Source organism: Teleopsis dalmanni, chromosome 1 (genome assembly GCF_002237135.1).
Source record: "Teleopsis dalmanni isolate 2A chromosome 1, ASM223713v2, whole genome shotgun sequence".
Lineage (NCBI taxonomy): Eukaryota > Metazoa > Arthropoda > Insecta > Diptera > Diopsidae > Teleopsis > Teleopsis dalmanni.
The window spans coordinates 159,110,732-159,135,885 of NC_051846.1; the positions used below are offsets into that span (position 1 = coordinate 159,110,732).

At 30.2% G+C, this 25,154-nt stretch overlaps 3 protein-coding genes across 3 annotated transcripts; 1 reads left to right on the forward strand and 2 right to left on the reverse strand.

Annotated features, from left to right (window-relative positions):
* Positions 1–532: 532 nt before the first annotated feature.
* Positions 533–1,738, reverse strand: LOC119669005. The gene is made up of 5 exons (XM_038078734.1): positions 1,655–1,738; positions 1,497–1,590; positions 1,362–1,443; positions 880–1,308; positions 533–815 (listed from the first exon to the last, which is right to left on the reverse strand). Exons 1-4 carry the CDS (start codon positions 1,683–1,685, stop codon positions 946–948), a joined length of 570 nt encoding a protein of 189 aa, XP_037934662.1. The 5' UTR covers positions 1,686–1,738; the 3' UTR covers positions 533–815; positions 880–945.
* A 1,582-nt stretch (positions 1,739–3,320) lies between these two features.
* LOC119669612 (protein suppressor of white apricot) lies at positions 3,321–11,153 on the forward strand. The gene is made up of 7 exons (XM_038079590.1): positions 3,321–3,694; positions 6,230–6,402; positions 7,047–7,255; positions 8,447–9,413; positions 9,480–9,860; positions 9,926–10,054; positions 10,278–11,153. The coding sequence occupies exons 1-7, from the start codon at positions 3,441–3,443 to the stop codon at positions 11,036–11,038; spliced, it is 2,874 nt and encodes a 957-aa protein (XP_037935518.1). The 5' UTR covers positions 3,321–3,440; the 3' UTR covers positions 11,039–11,153.
* A 1,645-nt stretch (positions 11,154–12,798) lies between these two features.
* LOC119669613 (inositol oxygenase) lies at positions 12,799–17,864 on the reverse strand. Its single transcript, XM_038079591.1, has 4 exons — positions 17,733–17,864; positions 17,403–17,577; positions 13,030–13,606; positions 12,799–12,964 (listed from the first exon to the last, which is right to left on the reverse strand). The coding sequence occupies exons 1-4, from the start codon at positions 17,748–17,750 to the stop codon at positions 12,856–12,858; spliced, it is 879 nt and encodes a 292-aa protein (XP_037935519.1). The 5' UTR covers positions 17,751–17,864; the 3' UTR covers positions 12,799–12,855.
* Between the last annotated feature and the right edge of the window lie 7,290 nt (positions 17,865–25,154).

The window sequence follows — 25,154 nt, forward strand, 5'->3', positions numbered from 1 at the left end:
ATAGGTTACGATTTAAAGTTCGCTATTTAAGACAAAGTTTCAGAAAATAAAATAATTGGTATAAGACTATCTACCTGGTAGGTGATAGTGGATGTTGTTGGCGGACTAGTCTAATTGCAATTATCACTCCATATAAAAGATTCCAGTCATTAACATCAAGACAAATAAAATTTAACGAGCTTTACAGTAAGGCTCGCACTGTTATTGAATACTGCGTTGGTGGTGTATTTTCGACAAAATACTTAAAATAAAAATCGAACCTTATTTTGAAACAATAGCGTTCGTACAGCGTGTATAATGCATAATATATGTCTGAATGATGGTTTCAAGATTAATGAACGGATTGATGCCGCGGAACACCTCTACTATGAAGTAGTTCTCACTGAAGCAGAAAACACTGCTGTTACTTTTATGCGCGATGAAATTGCAAATAGAATTCATCTATAACAAGTACAAATAAAATTTTAAATAATACACCAAACATATTTTCTTAAAACTATTTAATAGTCTTTTGAAAATTTTAATTGTTCTATAAAAATTAATTTACGGAGCACTCTTACTAACTAATATTTTGAACTTTGCTGGTGGATACTGTATACGGTTCAGCACCTTGTCGCATGTATTAAAGTCACTATGCGTAATCGGTATGTTTTACAGTGCACCATTGGTACGTTAAATATTTCACAGTCGGCAGGAAGTAAAGAACCATTGTACTTATTTGCTAATATTTGCGTACAGCTATTAAAATTTAATAGCCTCAATTTACTTGTAGGAGATGAACTAGTTTTTCTCTCAAACTTTGTAGACATTTGGAACTATAATAAAAACATATTAAATAAATATTGTAAATAAAATATCCAAAATAAAAACTTTACTTACTTTAACAGTGATCCATAAGATAGTAGATATATACAAGAAATGAGCTGATGTGCACTGCACACTCCCTTACTCAGAATCAGACAATGGTATTTCAACTTGCAAAGAAGTTGAAATATACTGAGTTATGGCTCGTGCCGCCCTCCTCAGTTCCTTTTCTGTTCGCATTGCCGAATTAAGAAGCGCCTGTGTAGTTGTGGCCCGGCTGGATGACGTCCCGGAATGCTGGGAACTTGTTGGCGATGTGATTCCTAATATACATTCTACATCCGGGGCAATTGGGTCTGGACTGCGCTCTTCGCTGTTTATTATAAGTGGCGGATTCTTTTTATGGCGCTGACTGCAATATTCATGAAGTTGATCATAAAATGGCCAACTTATTGCGTTGTCAGCACCACAATTGCCACTACCCGTTGGTGGATTTTTAAGACGCTAAAAAAATCATAGATTAGTATTTCAATAGATTTAAAAGGTAGTTAATTTACTTGATATTTCTTTTTTAAATTATTCCAGCGTTGCTTGAGCACAGTCCAGTCGTCATTTGCCCCGCATTCCTCACCAACTAGCCTATCAAATAAATATTTTGTTATAAACATTTATTTATTTATTTAATTACTTACTCCCAGCATTCTCGGGGATTTGCTCGCTTCCGAGTGAACAGATCATCCAGCCGTATGCGTGCTGCAATGAATAGGTCCACCATCTCTTTGCTCCCTTTAAATAAATAAAAAGTATTTTATAAACGTATTGTTAAGTCTGTATTAAATAAATAAAATACATCTTTCATTATATTTCCGTTTTTGGGACATTACACTCTGATATTACTTTTGTTATTAATAAAATTTAAATATATGTCAAAAATATATAAAACAAATAGCGTTGCCAGGTCAATAGCATAAAGTTTCGCACTTAGCTTTTTAAAATCAATTTATTATAAAATATATGTGATACAATTATTAAAAAATATAATTATTCATAATAAAAAGAAAATAATATATAAAAAGTAATTATTTATTTTTTTTTTTTTTGTTAAAAGTTTTCAAATTTATTTATTAAACATCTAATACTATGTTCAGACACACCTTAATTTCGCAAAAATCTTAATCTCATCTTCATTTCAACGACATTAAGTTGTTTTTTTTCATATAAAATTCAGTTTTAAGGTTAAGGAAAATGGCCTCAATTTCGTTGAAAGGCTGAAATTAATGGACATTTCAAATGCAACTATGCGTAAGATAAATTTTAAGCAGAAGATAAAGTTGAGATAACGAAAAAGTGACATATTTTTTAAATAAACGTTAGAGGCAGTTAATTTTAATAAAATTGGGAAAATATTTTGAAAGTAATGCAAATTTTTAAATTTATATATAGAGAAAAAATTAAATGTTATTAATTTAAAATAAAGTGAAAAGTAATAATTTACATACCTAAAATTCACTAAAGGTAATAAAATTACTGAATGCCATCCATTATAGTTATAATAATCAACGTTTAAAATTTTCTATATACAAATGGTGTTTGAAGCATGTAATTTTTAACATGTGATTTGTAAACAAAAAACATTTGATGTCTATAATTTGGAGCAGTATGAACATTTTCGAAATTAATTTAATTTAATTTTTACGAAATTAAGGAAATTTGGCTGTCTGAATATAATATAAGTGATGTTAGTGGCAATTTTCATACCTGTATTATATGCCGTTTATACTGGCTGAAAATAGCTCATTTCGAATGAACCATTTGAAAGTGTTTGCATGGCTTGTAATTCATTTGTTCTCATTTCAAATAGCTAATTTTTCAACTTGCCTGTTGATTTGATTTTTGGCCTGTGCCAAAAAATGTTGCATGAAGGTTAAATATACCTTCAAATCTTACAATATAAACTGAAAACACATTTTTATCTTCGATTTATCTTCGATTAAGTAGAAGTTTTAAAAAAATTGCGCATCGTTTTCAAAGAAATGCAACTACCAAACATTGTCAAAATACAATGAAAAGCTTTTATTTAGGGTGTGTTGAATGTATTCATTTGCATTTGGAACATATTTGGAGTTCATTCTAATGTTGTTTGAACTCATTTTTACAGAATGAGTTCCAATGGATCTCATTTGCGCTTGAGATTTTGTATGCAAAAATAAGTCATTTGCTTCCATTTGAGGCCAGTGTAAATGCCGTATTACGGTTTATTCACATAACAGAATAATTAATTGTACTTTCGATTTTAATTTTGTTCTGCATGTGCATTAATTAAGTTAAAAGTTAAGCCAAAATTAAGTACAAAATTATAATTCAATTTCATAAAATATCAAAAATTTTATAACCAAAGCTACAATTAAATTTAAATTTTAAAAGAATCAAATTTACTTCATCAAACTGAACTATTGTGAATAGCTAAATTCTGTTTAATTTTGTGAATACTTAGAAACTGTCAAGAATTTTTTTATTTGTGAAAAATAATTTTCTGCTGAAGATAATAATTTCATATGAGTTGTTTTTAAAAAATAATCATATTGTGGATGTATAAATAATAGTGTTGTATGATATTGATTTGATTGAATATAAATATGAATCTAAATGGTCGGCAGTTTCGTGAATACGCTGGTGGTAGCGTTGGTGGCATTTTACGGAAAAATAATGCAAACGCAAATCAAACAACTACCCCAGCGACTGCCTACACTGTTGGTGAAGCGCGGCAAGTGGACTTATTGGTGTTTGGGTATGCCTGTAAAATATTTCGTGATGATGATAAGGCACGTGAAATTGATCAGGGCAAACACCTAATACCATGGATGGGGGACAATAGCCACAAAATTGACAGGTTAATAATTGTTGCTTTATTTTCCAGTTGATATTAGTTTTAAAAATGTATTTGTTTTTAATATAAATTTATAGTTTATAGCAAGGAGGTTTGGAACATGTTATGTTATAACTTAAATTGTTTTAATGATAACAATAAGCAGAATAATATATCAAATGATATGGATGTGGTTTTTAGGGTATTCCAATGCTGCAGTCCTACTACAGTCCTTAATTTTTGGTCAATGAAAAGCAAATTTTGACCATATACATGTTATATCATTTTTGTGGTTATAGCTTATAATTGCATTTTTAGAAATGAATTAGTTGATAACATTTTGATTTGTTCAAAATTGTTGTTCAATTTATATAAAACTGAGAATGAAGGAAATAGTATGTAATGTTCTATATTTTTTCTTCAACGGGGATTCCAAGGTTTGAAAGTAATAATGAACTTAATATTGTTAACTATTGTATACTGCAAGGGTCACTATTTATATTGCCAGTTTTATCGTGAAATCATTTATCATACTATTCCGCTGGGTGAACACCTCTTAAACAACAGACTTTGAACTTTACAACCGCGTTTTCTGCTGAGGAAAATCATTGTCCCCTAGCTGGACTTGTGCGGGAACAAAATAAAGTACATAACATATCAGGACTACGAAGGTGGACTTTTTGATAGGATTTTTTTGGCTTCTCAAAACGTCACTGTTTAAATGGATGTGAGGGTGCTTGCATTGTCGTGGTAGTTACGTTTCTTGGTTTTCTACTGGCAAAAAATACTAGTATATCTTCATGAATTTACCACCTAACTTTGTTGTAATGGGACTGTCGCCACACGCCATTTGTTTGGTGTTCTTCAAGCGCAAACAATATTATTAGGTTTGGTTCATCATACAGTTGACTTTTGCATAGATTCCTAATTTGTTACCTTAAACACGTTTTTCAACGTTTTGCATCATTTTTCGCACCAATTCCTACGAGTATCATGTCCAAGAATTACCGAGCAACGTCCCGAAGCCACTCATCGAGTTTACGATCAAACGCCGTTTGCCACACCCAGAAGATGGGCTACAACGAGTATATTATTTTTTTGGGATTATGTAAAATTTTGTGAGACTCGATGAAAAACAAACTTTCCACGATGAAATTAATGCTTACGGTTGGCTTATGCTCACAGTATGACATATGATGATCTTGCATAAATTTTACACACGGTCAATATGTTTTGGCACAATAACTGGCTTTGAAAGACTTTTACGAATTTTGTTCAAGCGCAAACGATATTAACAATCAAACATCTGGGGCTTTATCGTTAAAAGTAGAAGTAAATTTACCGGTGCATTCTTATATTGATAGCACAGAGCGGAAATCTTAATAAAACATCATACGAAAAATATTTAAACTTGATTCAGAGCAAATGATGCAAAGTATCTGTGCAGCCAAAAATGTCCAACTTTCCGATGGAAATGTCAGCTTGCAGCTAATTATACTTCCGATTGCCAATGCTTATCATATTAATAGTGACCCACGCATATAATTTCCTTAGATTAAAACAATTGCGTCTCAATTATTAAATTATTGATAACTATTTTTAATATTAGTAGATTGTGCTAAATTTAAACTGTTATTTTAGTGTTGTATATGTTACTAACTTTTCAAAGACTTAATGACTATTATCAACTATGCAATACTTATATATCGTAAACTTATGTATATCGAAAAATATGTTATTAGAAAGTAGTTGAGAAGAGAAATATAAATAAGCAGAATTCTAAAGAAGACAATTCATGGAGTAAAAACTGCCTTTTGCTGTCATTTACTTTTAAGATAATAAGTGTTATCTTATTATTAAGCTCCTTAATGAGTGTTGTGTTTTATTTATGCAATAGTAGCACGTTAAAGACTAAAACTTGATACCGGCCCTCGGTATATTACAAAAGCTACTTATTAAGATAAAAACATTCTATGCTAAAATAGCAATAATAATGGGCAATATTATGGCACAGATATGAGAGATAATTTATATCTATGCCATATATTCTTATGTTCAGTAAAAAGAAACAACTCTTGCATATTGAACAAATTTTTTTCACAGAACGTTTATTAAACGTCATGGTAAAATTGGATGAAAATAAAAAAGATATAATATTAATAATATGTGAGGACAGTATTAAATCTACAAACATAACTCATATTTGAAGGAGTATCGAATAAAACCTTTATAACAGCCGTGTTAGGTTTAAAAATGCATAAAATGCATAAAAATGCATACACCACGAATTAGATTTAAACTTTTCTATTAAACAAAACATTAATTTCACGGATTGGTATGTATAAATTTATTTCTATATAACAATATTTTTTTTTTTGAAATTAAAATCCAAAAAGACGCTTGATTTTGAACCAAATCCTATTAAGCAATATTTTTGGGTTTATTTAAAAATTTCCTCTCGCCTTTTTGGTAACTTTGGAATTTTTCTCTTTTTTCATTAAAACGTACGATAAAATCCCTTCATAAAATCGTAATGGTACATGTATTGGTTCTTATCAGATACGATGTACGTGGCGCGCTCTGCGATTTAACGCCGCATGAAGCACCTCCTGGGGGTTATGGTAATCGCCTTCACTACTTGAGTGCCGATGAACAGCGCGCTGAACAATTATGCGAGGAAGAGCGTTACTTGTTTTTATACACTAATGAAGAGGAGCTTAATTTGCAACAAGGTAAGTTAAGGGAAAGTGTCCATAAAAAAATGCGCCTAGTTGAAAAAGCTGAAATCTTTATAACAAAACTCATAATTTTCTGTTAATTAAAAAAAAAAAATGAAATTATAATACATTAATAAAAGTAAAAAAAAAAAGAATAAATTGTTATAAGAATTCTTTCGAGTAAGTATTGATTATCGTGCCTGTATTGGATCATCAACATTGGAACACCATATGACAATCTAGATTAGCTTCAGCGCGCTTCTATGTTAATTCACCTTATTTCTTATCTGTAAATGCCGTCAAAAGCAGGTAAATATTTCGAACAATATTTATATAGTAAACATATCTTTACAGATCCATGCAGTTATTAGTTCATATATTGAACAACGTTACCTGCTATTTACAATAACTTTTCCAGCATTTAATTTAAAAAAACAACTCTCTAAACTATTTTATTTTATATTTTATTTTTTATTTAATACTTTATAATTGAATTTAACAAATAAAAATTTTAGATTCTTTATTTTCATAGAATTAAATACATAAAATTCGTTAAAATTTACGTTTCTACGTGTAAATTCTTTTAGAAATCTTATTTTGGTTTCTCTTTTTTTTATTATTTTCTTACTGGGTATGCTTTAACATCACATCATCATTAGAAGAGGATCTGAAACGACTGAAACAAGAAAGCGTTGGCGGTGGTTACAGTCAAGTCAATTTTGAGTATGGTAGTGAGACAGGCAGTGGTAGTATTGGAGTCCAACATGGCCCCAACCATGAAGATTACAGAAATTCACCCACCTGTGAGGATTCTGAACAAGCATATGTTATGCCAAAAAATTTTGATGTGCCGGTATCAATAAAATTGGTGAGTATTTTTATAATAATAAAATAAATAAGACCTTTTCTCAGACTGAACTCGATAACTGAATAATCTCAAACTTTTATATACTCGTACAATTTGTTTTTAAGAAAGTCTTCAATAAAAGAATTTGTGTTTAAATTGATTTAAACATTTTTTAACTGGCATATTGTCTGACATACGGTTGATAATTTTATTCTTTAATATTAAATTGGCTCACTAAAAGCGATTTGAATTAGGAATTAGTCTAGGAGCATTATGCGAGCATAAATGAACCATTTTAATTTTAATAATTCATAAAAGAAATTGTGTATATGTTAGCTTGATGTTGTAACCCGCAGGGATTTACAAAGGAGATAATATTAAGAGAATTACAAGACGAATACAGGATGTGAATGGGTATTAGCTGTGTAAAAGAAGAGGAAATTATTTGTGAGTTATTATTTGGGAAATTGCAGTCAATCAGGATCAAGACGAAAAAATAGCTCCACAACTTCTTGGAAATCGTTTTTTGTATAATCAATGTATAAGTACTGGCTTCAAAGGGTTAAGGTTTGGTAAATCTGCTCCCCTTTCTGTCCTTTATTAATGGAATGGATTCCAGCCGTTAAACTTTCAAGTTCTGTGGTTATAATTTTTCATATATCGAATCCTAATAAGTGGTTTCAAGTCTCATACTATGGTTTTCGATGCCACAAACTACTGTAACAAAAAAATGTGTGAGTTCCTCATACTAGTTGGTTCTATATGGCGCATGCAATTTTTTGTGTATGTGAACAAAACCTCTGTATTTTGAAAAGTTAGCTACAACGGTTAATAGCTTATTAAAGTCGGAAAAAATTGGTTAATAACTGAAAGTAGTTGAATCTATTAAAATCTATTGTCAAATCCTTGAATTGTGTTAAATAAAGTACAAAGAGGATTCCTAAGCACAAATTTTTTATTAATATTCATGGAAGTTCTATGTGACCAGAAATGTGGTTGGACTGTTATTTTTGACATTATTTTATATACCCCGATATTATTATGCTAGTATCATTTATAATATTTCGCTTTGTCCTTCATTTCCATTAATCCACTAATCCATGATTAAAAGTGGAAAATTTTTATTTTATTGTGTTGTTTAACTAAGAATATTTATAGATTTTTATTAATGTTTAATAATTATTAATGTTTGTGTTTTTATATTTTCCTTAGCCGGATACAATGAAACAGCATGCAATAATTGAAAAAACAGCACGTTTCATTGCCTCACAGGGGGTGCAAATGGAAATCTTACTTAAAGCCAAACAATCCAATAATGTGCAATTTGAGTTCTTAACACAAAATAGTTTACTTAATCCATATTATAAGTTTGTTTTGGATGCTATTAAAAATGGTACATATCCGGTAACAGAGGTGCCACAACAACCTTTAAATGAGGTCATAGCAAATGTGGTCGAAGAGAGCATAAATTTACCAGAACCTACTAAACCTATAGTTACTGTGCCGACAATTAAATATAAGCCATCTGCAAATTGTGCATACACCCAATTGATAAGTAAAATTAAAGGTGTACCATTACCAACAGTTATTGATGAAAACACCAACACTTCAGCTGGAGATTCTCCATCGACTGTTACTACTCCAAATGGTGGAGACTTTACACCTGTTTTATTACAATACAATGGAGCAACATATGTAACAGTTGATGAAGATATTGTAGCAGTGAATTCAAATTCGAATTCAAATTCAAACTGTACTGTGAATTCTCAGGATACGTCTTCAATAGTTCAAGTCTTGAAAAATTCAAGTGCCTTAGCTTTAGCACAAGGATATTCATCAGGTTCTGAATCAGATACAGAGCAACAGCCCGAAACGAATGTAGAACCAAAACCTGAACCTGTATTAAATTTTCCCATACCTACAGAAAATCTACGTAGCATGATCGATAAAACTGCTTTGTATGTAATAAAAAATGGGCGAAAATTTGAGGAAACTTTACGGACAAAAAGTGAAGAACGTTTTACGTTTCTAATACCTGAAAATGAATTCTATCCATATTATCTATATAAGGTAACGAGTGATCCTGATGCTGCATCAAAAGAACAAAAAACGCGTAGAGCTGCAGCGGTAGCTGCGGCTTTATTAAGTAAAAAGGGATTAAATGTTGATAAAACACTTAGTAAGTTATATTATTTGAAATGATTTAAAGCTTTACATGCAATGATATATTTATTTTTTAATTTAGATACACCGGTATCATTTTCAATTAAAAGCAATGAATCAACGCAGCCATTGCAACCAGTTCTACCACAGGAGAACAGTGATGATGACGATAATGATGAAAAGAAGTCAACGCAGTCAAATCAAAATCGTACGGTACCGGAACATGTACAAAAGGCAATAAAATTAGTGGAAAGTCAATTATTAGCTAGAAATGCGCAATTAGCAGGAACGACAGGTAATCCAACTGTTCTACCTCGGACTACCCCAAGTCGTTTTGATATCGACTACCTGACAGTTACAAATAAAAATGCGACAGCGCAGGCTAAAAACACTAAATTTGAAAATGAACGAAATGCGCTATTTGAACAGCAACTACAAAGTCGCCAGAAAGAATTAAAAAAAGGTTTGTCTATAATATTAGATCGTCAATAATTGAATTTATTAATAGCATTTATTATAATTTTTTAGCTGAAGAGAAAGTGAAAGACAAACTAGCACAAATTGCACGTGAAAAATTGGGTGGTCTTTTAACAAAAGAGAAACAAATACAATTAGAACGTAAACGCAAAGCAATGGCATTCTTAAATCAAATAAAAGGTAAAAAATAAATTAAATAATTCTAAATTTGTCTATTTTTGTGTCCAAACCTACTGTTATTTGCTAACTAGCGCTTAGTCATTGTCATGGCTCCATAACCATTTTCAAGGTTATCGACCCATGACCATGATCGACGGTGTAAACGCTAAAAATAAAAATCAATCAATTTGTCTATTTGTGTGTGCAAATAAATAAATAAATACTATTTCTTTTCATTCCTTAGACACTCCATCTACTACTGTTGATGATAAAGCTACCACTGCAAGCATTAACTCAAAATCAGATAATGATGATTCTGATGCTTCAGAAGCATCAGTCCGCTCAATACCCATAACGTCTTATGGGCCTGATGAAAAAACTGACGATGAAGAAGAATTTTCAAATACTCATGTTGTCGGACCACAACTACAAACTGTTGCATTAAAGCCGACAATCAAAAATCATATAATTGAAAAACCATTAATTAAAACACCAACTGTAACATTATCTGATGATGATGATGACGATGTACAAGTCGTAGGTGAAACAAGAGCGCTACCTAAACATGAAAAAATGTTTAAAACCTTACATAAAATTCAGAAGTCTCGAAAGAGATCTTCTACTTCACCTGATACTTATTCCCGACATAAGCGAAAAACTAAACGTGAAAGTACTTCATCCTCATCCAGTTCTTCCTCAGATGTTGAAGAAGATTATGTAAAAAAATCTAAAAAACATAAGTTAAAAAAACTAAAAAAAAGTAGCAGTAAAAAGAAATCGAAATCAAAAAATAGTTCACGTAGCCGTTCTCGTTCTTCGCACCGCCATCGGAGCAAAAGTGAACGTCGTTCACGCTCCACACATCGACATGCGAGTTCTCGTAACTCACGTAGTGATTCAACTTCTTCAGATCGTAGTAATGTAAGTTATCGTTACGGTTATGATGACAAAACTTCCCATAAGTCTAGCAAAAGAAAAGAATCAAAAAGAAGGCATGAACGTTAATACAATTTGTTATGGTGTTTTGGTTTTTTCTTAGCTTTGTTCCAAATATGTATATGCTTTTTTAACATTGTTTATACTCGTAATAAGAAAGGTAAAATAAAAATATTTATATAAAATAAAATATAAATTTTATTAAATGTTATTGTATGTTCTGTTATAGTCACGGTTTATCGATGGTATAATTTGGTACTGGGCATTATTCATAGACGTCCAAATCGTTAGCAATATTTTTACATGAATTTGTTGTAGGCAGTTTGTAGGGTGGCACCAATTCTACAGTGCGTCAAAGGTGTGCTCAAACTTTTAGAAGTCGACGTCTCCAAACCTTCATTTAAGTTTGTTCTTAATAACGCATGACAAAAACATACTATATGTTCCGAATTCTCGTTGCTAGTTCTGACATTTTCTGTATACTTTGTAATTGGCGGTTTATATCTTGTATGTGACAGCCGCTACCAAACTATGGTCAAAATATTTATAATAGTTTCACAGTCCTTCTGTGACACACCTAGTACGAATCGAATGATTTGCACATAATTTTTGTGGTTTTACAGTTCGTTTTCTACCTCGTCATCATCTTTATTTTTATATCTTCGTGGATTTTTATTGTGCAGATTTGTTAAAATTAATATGTATAGCTGGTTTTCTATCTTGTCATTATCTGACTTTCTATATCTTAATTAATTTTATTGCGCATAGTTGTATGAGGTTTCTGTTTGTTTTATTCTTATCGAAATGGGGATGATGGCTCTTCAACAGATATGTCTTGTCATCATTAGCTGCCTTTTCATATGATGATGAATTTTATTTTAATACTGTATGTTTATTTCAAATATGAGATGAACCTCGTTTTTGGCTATCTCAACCACTGTTTCGTTTCATTTAATATCCTTTACCAACAAATATGCAGACGTCTGTTCCCGGTTAATTGTCGCATGACTATCCTATTTATTAGATTATTGTGACATGAGATAGCTGCGAACTTAATGTGATATGAAAAAATTGTAATGATATTCGCTATTCACAAAGATATTTACATTGGAGTAGTTGCTTTATGAACTAGTGGGAACTAGTTCCACGGCTTTTCTCACAGTAACAATGTAATGATCAGGCAACTTGATTGACTGTCAGACATCCAGTTCTGCATGGTAGATTCTAGCTTCGACTGCGTTAATTTTGTGTTTTGCTTACAATCTGATTAAGCTTCGATTCCAGCCCATTTTGTGGACTACAGTTCAGTTATACCTTAAAGGTGAGCATCTGATTAAGCTTCGATTCCAGCCCATTTTGTGGACTACAGTTCAGTTATACCTTAAAGGTGACTACACAGTAGAAAGTAGAATAAAGTAATAAAATTATAGTTTATTAAATAATTCGAAAAAAGATATAGAAACTGTTCCCATTTTGCTGACGATGTTAAAAATTATTGGCTATGAAAAATTGGTTAAAGGCGCTGAAGTATGCAATTGAAATTCAAATTTAATTTTAAAATTAGTGGAGAAGCTGAGAGAAGACTTACTTTTAGTTGATTTATTTAAAAACTTTAACATTATGTATTTTAAACATATTTATTTATATATAAAATATTTTGTGTACATCACAGAGATATATATATTAAATACGAGTAACATATATGTATGTATTTGAATATATATAAGTGAGGTTCTAGGCGGTCATATAAGTATTTATTACATAAAGTAAATAGATATTTGTTTCTTAAGTATATACGATGATATATAACATAAATAAAAAAAAAATATATAATAATTATATAAATTTGCTATACAAATGATTAATGATTAATAATACAACTTAAATTAAAATTCCAATTCTCCCGGACAATACTTATCAATTAAAGATTGATAATATGGCCATAGAGCTTCAATATCAGGCACAGTTTCACTTTTAGTGTAAAGATCGTAACGACTGCAAAAAAAAAAAATTTAAATAAATAAGAAAAATTTTAAAATAAACTTTTTGTTTTGACTTACTTAAATATCAAAACCCATTTCTTTGTTTCTTCGTCGTCTGGTGTCATTAAGTATTCATAGTCACCACCATTATGCCAAGGATAGAAGGAATGGAAGCGTATTATATTACATGCAACATCTGGTAACGTGGTATTATTATGTTTAAGCACTTGATACATGTATTCATCATGACCCCAAGACATCATTAGATTATCGAGACCACAATTGGGTGCGTACATGCCATATTTTGTGTTATATTTAGGATTCTTGCCATCTGGATTACCTTCAAAACTATCGCTACGATATACTATGCTTTGACCCCATTCACAACCAACGGGATAGGTATCACCCACAACTGCCCATTGTGGTTCATCATAAAATGCCATAACTTTACCAAGATCATGCACTAATGCAGTGAAATGTAGCCAATCTAATTCGGGATACTCGGCACGTGCTCGTTCCGCTGCTTGAAATGCGTGCACTATATTTGGTAAATCAATATCGGGATCAGATTCATCCACCAAATCGTTTAGTTTTTCCAGTGCTTCACGTATGGTGGCCGTAAATGTATTGAACTTTAACCATTTATCACGACGACCTATATTGAGAATAATTTTAATTAACAATAAATTCTGTAGAAAGGTTTTTTATGAAAAATACTAAATTTTTTTGTGTTGTTAATTAAACGTTTTAAAAGCTAATGTCAATGTACATGATAACCTTTCTACTTAAAGAAATCCACAAATAAATAATAGGTAATGGAAAACAATAAAATAAAATAATATAAAACAAAACAAAACAAAAAAATAAAATAAAATGAAATAAAATAATATAAAATAAAGTAAAATAATATAAAATAAAATAAATAAAATAAAATAAAATAAAATAAAATAAAATAAAATAAAATAAAATAAAATAAAACAAAATAAAATAAAATAAAATAAAATAAAATAAAATAAAATAAATAAAATAAATAAAAATAAAAACAAAAATAAAAATAAATAAAATAAAAATAAAAATAAAATAAAATAAAATAAAATAAAATAAAATAAAATAAAATATACTAAAATAAAATAATATAAATAAAATAAATATACTAAAATAAAATAATATAAAATAAAATATAACAAAATAAAATAAAATAAAATAAAATAAAATAAAATAATATAAAATAAAATGTAACAAAATAAAATAAAATAAAATAATATAGAATAAAATAAAATAAAATAAAATGAAATAATAAGAATATTAAATATAATGTTACATATATTTTACCATTGATCACGGGATTCTCTTCAGAAAAAAATGATCTCTATAAATCATTAATTGATTTTAATTTTAAAGAATTAAAAAAGAAATATCAGATTAAAGTTAACAATCAACATATCTAGCGAAAGTTCTAAGATGGATTTGGTGATATATTAATCTGTTTTTAGAATTACTTTAAAATAATCTGAATAGTTTACTTCCTTTATTTCCTTATCAATTTTAATTCTTTTAATCTGCAACTATATTAAGAAAAACTTTATTAAGATTAACAATAAATAGAATAGAATTTAGAGAATTATATATAAACAACGTAGTCACGACCGCAACTCTTTGACTGCCGACTGTTAACTGCTAACTTAACTACTGGTACTGCTTGAAGGGTTTCTATTTGACTGCTTAACTGAAATACGTTACTATAACTGCAGGGCCTTTGCCTGTTCTTATAACTTCAGACTACTTTAAAGCTTGGGCAAAAATTTTCTGTATTTGAAATGTAACTTAAAGAAGTTCATACATAATTTGAATTTAAAGAGAGAAATGTGTAAGTAGTCTGTTTTTATGTGAAGATTAAATATAAGGGAAGTGGTTTTAACATTGAATTAAAATGACATCATATAGTTAAAGTTTAAAAAATATTTAATTTGTTTGGATCAGTAAAAAATCGTTATCTGTTAGGCTTATATATTATAATTGCTGATAAGGTCGTAAACTTGAAATAAGGTTAAGAATGTTAGATAAATTGCATTGAAATTATTTTTTATCAAATAAAATAATTATTTAATATGCAGAAATTGGTTATCACAAAATAGTTCTTAATATTTATAATTTTAATATAAGTTTTAATTTAAAGTCAGTTATGACGGAAGTGTCTATTTAGTATTTCTAGTAATGTGGAAATAATTCCACTACCTTTGATGATGGGTATTTGGCAATTCTCGAAACAACTGCATGGTTAGCCAAAAATTCAATTAATTAAAATAAAATCAAGAAAATTTTTGTTGTTGTAGTTCACTACTTTTTGAAACCTCTCCATTTATAATTTTTATAAGTAGTAATATCTTAAGATTTTCTGAAAATTTAAATAAATGTGGTAGGCTTTGAACAAAAATTATAATTCGAAATATCCCAGAATTTAGGATTTTAAAGTAAGGGTATCGGATTAAAGGTGGCATATCTTATAAGAAACTGGGAAATTATTTCTTTTAAAGTTTAAGTCATTCTAGATTTTTAAATGTAAACACATAAGAAAATTAAATCAATCTTTTAAAAACTCACATTGCATTTGTAAAAAAGATAAAGAAATTGTTTGATACCAGTTCTGTCGGTGCTATTCCCAAATTTTTCACTTACTTCGGTTTATACTAAAATCTATAAATGGTTTTAGTAGATTTTAAAAGCCTTTATGGTTTTTTTTTAAAATATTGTAATAGGTTTTTTATCTATAGCTGATAAATACAATATTTTTTAAAATTGAATCAATGTGTTAAACGGATTAATTAGTTATTATAATTTTTTTTTAAGAATAGCAGTTATAAACCTGAAGGTTTTATAGATTTAGAGTTTTTTGAAGAATTTAAAGAAATTTAAACTGGAAAAATAGTTCTAACTTAACACTTAAATAAATGAATTTTAAATAGAAAGGTTTTAATAATTAAATTAAAAAAATTCATTTTGTCTTTAAAATAATTTAAAATAATGTATATAAGTAACCGCTACGTAAAAATAGTAAGAAAGTTTTAATAAATAAAAAATTATAGTAGTTGGTTCTAATTTTCAAAAGCGCTTTTACTCAAGTGAAAATGAACCAACCTGATAATTCTATAAATTTGGTCATGTTTCTAATTTTGAAGGGTTACATCTGTCGGGCAAGAATATGAAAGATTTTAAATCTTGGAGCACAGTTTCATATCCACAGAGCTATAACTCCGTCAAAAGCCATTATAGGGTAGAGCAAATCTCACAGCGTGTGTTTGCAGTAAGCAGTGAACGGTTAGCATTGATGCCATAGTGCTGAAGAGGTCATGCTTTAGTGGAAGCAGTTTTAGTGGACTGGTACATTTCTTGTCCAGTTTGCACTGAGAAGCCCAACAGACTCATTGGCTTTAGAAATCAAATCTATACTTACGACGATTGGCATTTAAAAGGATATACAGTTGTTAGCGTCCTTTTACTCCATCCTTAAAAGAGATGAGTTAACAGGAGCCTGATAAATTGGTGTTAAGTCAATGATATAAAATTTCAAGTTGAGTGTTTCAAAAATTATTTGGAATTTCACTTAATGTCTTTAAATAAATTTAGAAAAATTCTATATTCAGTATTGAAATTAATAATTTCGAAGAAGAAATCATCTTTCAAAAAAAGAAGAATGTATATTTACAAATATGTCATTATTGGTCTACGTAAGTCGGCAGATTTTTAAACTAACTATCTACCAAAAATAATACAATACTTTACATATTTTTAATGGAATGCTTTTGAAAAATTTCATCATGTCTATTTACTTTGTAGATATATTTTTTTATTATTTTTTATTGGATTAATAGAGCTTAGTTCGAAACACACGTCTGTTTATTATGTGCTATGTTGAATAGTTTAGTTTAAAATAATAGTTTTGAAAGCAGTCAGATCAACGGCTCATAGGGTTCAGTTGAAAAAACAATACAGTTAACGAAGTGGGGAACACTATACAAGGCGACTTATATGGTCTATTATACCATAAACACGCTTCTTTTAATTATACACTCTATATTTTTGATAAGCCACTCAATAATTAATTTGTCACGGTAAACCAGACACCGGATTTAACTTCATCTCTATAATAATTATAATAAATAGATAATAGGATAATCATATCTGTAATCATACTATAGAAAGCTTGATAGAGCATTGTACAAAAATCATCCTCTATATAACGAATTTCAGTATAATCAGGAAAATCGAAAATAATAGATTTTTAGAAACCTATTGCAACAGTAATATTACAATTACAACAGTACGAACTTAGGAATGAAAATAATTGTTTAAAAATGTTTAATGTCGATAGGTCTATTAAGGGTTATTAAATATTTTCTATTAAAATAATTTATATATATTTTTTTTTAAATTAGTAATTTAAATTGACATGCCTTTAACAGAATCCACCGTTTGATTTAAATGCATTAATCTGTATGTTTGGCGCACACGTTCCTTTAAAGGATCAGTTGGATCGATGCTATAATCTCGGAATTTTGATAAGCTTTTATCCGCAAATGTGGGCTCAGGTCTTAGTAACTCCGAAGGATCGATGAAATCAATTGGATTCTATTGAAATTAAAATAATTTTAAAAAAGTTGCATTAATTATATACATTCTATTTGCACATGTAATACACAAATTACAATTATTAATATGTAGTTGGTTTCCGTTTAATAATAATATGTTTTTTTAAATTATTTAATTAAAATTTATTAACTCACAGTTTGTAAAAGGCGCATTTTTAGTTAATTGAAAACACTTGCCAACGAAAAAAAAATATTATTTAATTATTGCAATTGCACGAGATCCAACGATCTTGACTCGATGGGGTCTGAAACGTTTTTGAAACAATCGCGACGTCAGTGCGGTTCTTTTATAACACCGATTTTTTTTTACTAAAATTTTTTAATCAAATCAAATAAATTTAAAAAAAATAACACAACAATATATAATACACAAATTGCACAATAGGCAAATAACATAATTCAATATACGATCGCAGACGTAAGTTCTAATCAGCTAAAATAAAGCAAAAAATGGAAATATCACTTGTAAAACAAATTAAATATGTATAATATATACATGTTTATATTCACTTAGAAAAAAAAAACAATAGTAATAAATATTTACTACGTAAAACCACTCATTGAGCGATCATTAAGGAAAAAATATCAGGAAAATGAAATGGAAAAATTTAGTTGATGGTGTGAAAAATAGTTCAAATAAATAAAATCTGCTGATCTACAAGATCAGTGATAAGAATGAGGGTAACCTTTCAGTCAAACAAAAGCAAAACAACGTTTATCATTAAATGATTAGTACTAATGATGTTTGTTTTGTTAAAGCAATATTTCATAGGTGGGAGGTCGGTCGAGTAATGATTTTATGAATAGTATTTATACTGCGTAATCAGAAATGCTGCGCACCTTTGTAAATTTGTTTTGGTGATTACCTTTGGTGGCTTATCTTTATAAGCCACAAGTTTTGTAGAAATCTTATCGCGAACCGCAATGTTTATGTTTATTTCAACGGAGTATTTTCGATTTCAATTCAGCTTAAGAGTTTCTTACTAATTTCTTTTATATCTGGTTATCTGGCTTTATTAATTGGGGTTGATCATGAACACAGATATATAGCCAGATAATGATAAAAGTGTTGTGGGTTTTATTATTATTATGTTGCGAATTTACACTACAAAATAGAAAGAGATATATTGTTGCGCTTTCCCTATAACTTTCTCTATAAATTATAGTATTGAACCTACATTACAAAATTTTAATTTTTTTACTCGATATGAGACGTTACCGCGTAAACTTTCAGCGCATTTTTTGAGGTTTCATTCCAAAGTTCTATAAACTTACCATGCCATTTTAGAATTTATCATTTTGACACGTATTAAGTTAAAAGTTACTTTAAACAATTTCGATTGTGATAGCCTTAGTAGGTTATTCTAGTATAGCTTTCTTTGTTGCTGCCTTCCTTATGTTATGTAGATTAGAATCTTATACTTAGAAAGTATTCGATACATCTAGTAGGCTTCTGTTACAAAGCTATCAGACATTTGTAGTTTCAGTCCGAAAAGAAATTACTTTACTCTTTTACCACTGAAATTGTATACTTTCTGATTTCAATATTAATTACTTGCTTCTCCAATGTCTACACTTAAAAGTTCTTGGCAAGATTTAAATATCTGAATGTAAAAAAGTATTTCTTTTACGTAAAACAGTTTACATTGAAATTTCTTGGCAATTTTAGCAACTAGCAACTTGTCAAAAACTTACTTGTGTAGATGCTGGTTGGTTGGTTTTAGTAGAAGCAAAGCAACTTCTATCATCCAAGTGCATACATTCAAAGATACGATTTAAAAACAAATGTTTAAATCCTACTTGCTTGGTTGATGAAGTAGATTATTCATTTAAGATCTTTACCTGAGATGCCTGACAGGCATGGTAAGATCTTTAGTTGGAATGTCTGTCTGGCATGGTTGTTTGTGGACTTTCCATGTGAAATACCCTGGTACATCTTGACATTCGCAAGTTAAATGTTCAACTGTGTAATTTCCTTTTTCCTCTTTGAAGCGTCTGAGAACTAAAAACTAGAATAAGAAATATAATAAATAGAGTGGACACCAACAAAATGCGGTGAAAAGTGGTGGTCTGGACCCAGATCGAAAATGCCAACATAAAAGAGACCCTTCTCGAAGTAATGCGAAAGCGGTTCCGAGGGGGAATAAGTCTCGCTGAAGAGGGGGTGTTTCAGTCCGTATACTACATATTAATGTTAGGCTGTAGGACACACCATTCCGACGACGGTCGGCTTGACGGTGCATAAAGCATTCTATCAAAAAAGGCTTCTTTAATTTGAAATACCTCTAAGTTAATAATTTAATTTAATTTATCGTCAATATTATTTATTAAAAAAATACATTTAGTGTAAATGATTGCAACCGGAATTTGTGCAGATACGATTTCTAAATGTTCTATAATCTCTTATGAAACTCTGTTTGCCCTTGACTTATCTTTAGGCTTGAATTTTTTTTTAATTAATAATTAATTTTGATATATTTAAATATAAATAAATTAAATGTGATGTGTTTTCTGAAATGCTATTTATTTCTTTATTTCTTCTTTAATAATAAATTATTTTTTAAATCTTGTTAATAGATTTCAGCAATTTATTCCTGACAGTTTAAATCGATACATTATCGTATCCATACTACCTAATGCTTTGGGTATGAAAAGAGACATGCTAAAGATTTGTCATTTTGCTTTTACATTGTGACCGAAAAGCTTTCGGAAATTCTCATTTAAAATTCGCGCGCTGTATATTTTTCGATATTTTAAGTTTATGTAGTTTGGCAGCAATTAAGGACAATTACTATGCCAAAAATGAGCGCGATCTGTCGGACAGTTCGTTTACGGCAGCTGTTGAAACCAGTTCACCTCAGTAGTGCGTTGCGAAAAAAACAATGGAAAAAAATATTGAACAAAGAGTTTGCATCAAATTTTGTTTTTCGAACGAAATTTCGTGTGCAGAATCGTTGCGAATGCTACAAAAGGCTTATGGGGAATCAGTTTTATCGAAAACTCAAGTTTATGAGTGGTACAAAGCCTTTCAGGACTGTCGTACGACCGTCGAAGACATGCCGCGTTCTGGACGACCTTCGACCTCTACCACCGACGAAAACATTGAAAAGGCAAAGGAAATCGTGTTCAAAAATCCTCATGTGAGTGTTAGAGAGATAGCACGAGAGCTAGGCATCGGTCGTGAGATGGCTCGTTTGATTTTGGTGGACAATTTGTGTATGCGACGTGTCAACGCCCGGCTTGTTCCGATTCACCTCAATTTGTTCAACATTATCAACGATTTTAAGGCCAAACATTCAATAAATACCATCGAACAGCCACCGTATTCACCTGATCTTGCACCGTGTGACTTTTTCCTGTTTCCCAACCTCAAATTACCACTCAGAGGAACGCGTTTTGAATCCATAGAAGACGTAAAACAGAATTCGCAGAGGGAACTCAAAGCCATACCGGAAAGCGCCTATAAAAAATGTTTTGATGATTGGAAGAAACGTTGGCATTTGTGTATCGCTTCTAATGGAGCATATTTTGAAGGAGATAAAATAAATATTGATGAAGATTAAGAATTTTGCGTTTTATTTAAAATTTTCCGGAAACTTTTCGGTCACAATGTATAGAACATAATTTTTAAATTCCCAATTCCCGACATGATTCCAATTTTCCAAAGGTCAATACAGTTAACACTGATAATTTATACTTCCTTTTTTGGAATAAAAATAATCATAATTTATGCTCTTGTCTATTAATGCTACTAAAACCGGATAGAGTATTTTCAAAAATGTGTATTCTAGTAATATCTATTATTTGCGGATTAATCGACCAAATTCTGATCTAGAATAATTTTAAATAGGCAAAACATTTAGCTTTGGCTTTAACGAGTTTTTAATACCCTGCACACAGAGGTAAATAATTTTTACTTGTAAGTAAAAATTATAAGTAAAGTTCTCATAAAATCGAATATGTACAGTTTTATGTATATAAAAAAATAAATTTGGTTTTGGCATTTATTTCACATAGGGTATATTATAAAGACAGTCATCTATTTGTCGGATTTATCTTTCTGGATTTATAAATAGTCCATAATAAATTGTTTTAAATATTTCGAAAACTAACACTTAAGTTTCTATATATTAAAACACAGACAAACAGACAGTAAACAGACATATAGTAGATATAGATTAACACAACTAACTAGATGTATCTTAAACTGTTGATTAAGAATATCTAGGAATATCTACAGTTTTTGAGACGGGATTTTTTTATTGTGTTATAAACGTTTTGGTAAACTTAATATAGACGTTTATGTGTGAAGGGTATAAAATGCAAGTACAAAAGATTATGGAATGTAGACTAAGTCAGAGTTAGTTGCTCATTCGAGTGAAAAAAAAATCTGTAATTTCTTATCATTGCTTATAGAAATGACAAATCATTATTTCAAAAAATAAACTCATAAATTACTAAATGTCGACAAATGTGCAAAAATATACTTTTTAATTAAATTATTAAAAAAAAGATTTTTCATATTTTTGCTTGCATATAATGTGTGTGTATGAATGAATATGTTATATGCAAATTCTTATATCAATTTAAAAATATTAAAAATAAATTTAATTTTTTTCTTTTGAAATATTTTCGAAGGTTGTTTAGAAAATTGAATAAATTTGACTTGTCTCAGGAAACGTGACTTGATTTCTTTTTAAATTTTTAATTTTAAAATTTAAAAATGAATACAGCAACGAGTTTTTAATAGACCACTACTAAAATATATATTATTAAATTATATTAGAAAATTATATATAGCATAAATAAGTATGGCTTTGGATCAACTGGTTAAGGCGCGTTGACTTTGAGCATCAAATTTGGCAGGACACGATTTCGATTTCTGGTACTTGCAGTCTCAAATAAATTATTTACGAATAGTTAAATACAAAAATTATTTCCAAGATCACTGATGATGGGTATTTCAATTACTTTAAATTATAATAAAATAAATTTTTGTTGTTGTAGCTTACTACTGTTCGAAAAACCTCTTTATAGCATAAATATTTATTATTATTTAGTGGAAACTTCTATATGCCGGAACTCAAGTGGTATATTGTGATAATCTCAGTTTTATTAATCAATTATAGTGCTTTTAATGCAAGATAGCACTATTGACGGTCTTGTTTTGTTTAATATATTGTGAGAAGTAATATTCCTCTATTCAATACAGATTATTTTAAATTACATATATTTAGTTTTATTAAATATTTTGAATATATAAGTCAAATTAATTAATTTTTTAACTCCAATCAGAATGTCTTTTATTCTAGAGCCCTTGATTGGAGATATGGAACATCTTCTACCTTAGCATTCAACTTCTTATCCAACTTCTAATACACAACATATGTGTTCTGTAACATTAAACAGTAGTTTTTGAAGTTGGTGCTAGTGGAGATAAATATATATATATACATATATATGAACAGCCATAAATAAATCAAAGATTAAATAATTTCTATAAAACAAAAAATTCTTTTACAATTTTCCATAAATAAGTTAATATATAACTAAATATATATATTCCATAAATATATAAATTAAAATCGTACTTGTCTACTATACCTTGTAGCTATATTTTTTTTTTTTTTTTTTTTTTTTTTTTAAACTTCATTTTATTAAATACAATCTATTCTATTCATGAATAATAAGTACTACTTATGGCAATAACAATATAAGATTGGCATGTACGGGACTACCCAGTGGTAATCACCGCCTTATGAAGAATTACAATTTTTAGAATTTGCTCGGCAAATCCGAAGTTGCATAGCGTATTAATCTACGAATGTTAAAAGCATCCCTCGTTAGGCCTGCGGCAAGGGGGTTAGGATGAACTACCAGTCGTGAGTGATAGTTGCTGCTTATCTGCTGTATTGACTCGTACACAGTAGGAATGCCAAGATCATGATGTAGGACGTTATTCGGGATAAACCATGGGGCGTTGGCGCAGATACGTAGTATTTTTGATTGAAACCTCTGAATCATATCTAGGTTTGACTTCGCTGCTATACCCCAGATGGGTATACCGTACGTCCAGATTGGCTTTAAGACGACCTTGTATAAAAGTATTTTATTTTGTAGCGATAATTTGGATTTGGGATTAAGTAGCCAGTAAAGTGAGCGTAGCTTTAGTCCTAACTGCTTCCGTTTTGTAAAGATGTGGTGACGCCAATTTAGACGGCGATCAAAATGTACACCTAGATATTTGGCGTTTTCAGCTTGCGGCAATTCACGGCCATTCAGTCTAACGGAAGGGCAGGTACCGTGGCGGAGTGTAAAAGTAGTTTGAACTGATTTGTTATCGTTAGCTTCAATGTGCCAAATGTCTAGCCATGCGTTGACATCGTTCAGATTACTTTGCAAAAGTTGTGAAGCTACTATAGGATCTGCGTGTTTCGCCATCACTACAGTATCATCCGCAAATGTTGCAGTGTATGTTTTATCGCTGAGTGGGAGATCTGCTGTGAACAGAGTATATAGAGTAGGACCCAACACACTTCCTTGGGGAACTCCAGCCTCTATTTGAAAAAGTTCAGTGTGACAGCTATTCATTTTAACCATAAAGTGCCGATCTAGTATATATGATTTTAAGACGGAGAAGTAGCTATGCGGGAGTTGTAACTTTAATTTGTAGAGAAGTCCAGTGTGCCATACTTTATCGAATGCTTGTGTTATGTCGATAAAGGCTGCTGTGCAGTATTCTTTATTTTCCAATGCAAGTCTTGCAAAGTTATATACTCTATTTACTTGTTCAATAGTAGAGTGATGTTCGCGAAACCCGAATTGGTGGTTGGGAATCAGACATCTATTTTCGATAACTGGCTTTAGACGTTTTAGGAATACTCTCTCAAATACTTTTGACAACACAGGAAGTAAGCTGATCGGTCTGTAAGATGTTGCAAGTTCGACGGGCTTACCGGGTTTTGGAATTAATATAATTTGAGCGACTTTCCATTGAGCTGGGTAGTGTTCACAGGTGCAAATTGCATTGAACAATTGGTTTATGAATTTAAAACCCACATCTGGTAGCTCATGTAGCACCTTTCCGGTTATCAGATCATATCCTGGAGCTTTTCTGGTTTTAATTTTGTTTTTTATGACCCACTTTAATTCACGAGTCAATGACCTAGGAATAGGAAAGTCTAATTGATGCGGTGTGTGAAGAAAAGCTTCAACTTCAGAGTCTTTCAGATTATTTTTTGAGCAGCGTGGCTGAAAGACTTTACCAAGATGCACTGCAAAAGTTTTCGCTTTATCAGCATCAGTTTTAGCCCATTGCCCATTACTCATCTTTATTGGTGGTATATGCGATGTTGGTGCATTAAGTATGCGTGTGGCTTTCCACAAGGAGTACTCAGTGGCCTCAGAGGGAGACTAGCTTGCTAAGTAAGTTGCAATGCTTGCATTTTTTCTTGCCTCTAGATTTATTTTGAGTTTTTTAGTGGCTACATTCAGGCGCCTCTTATCGTTAGGATCTCTCGTCATCTGCCAAACCCTACGTAATTTACGTTTTTCAAG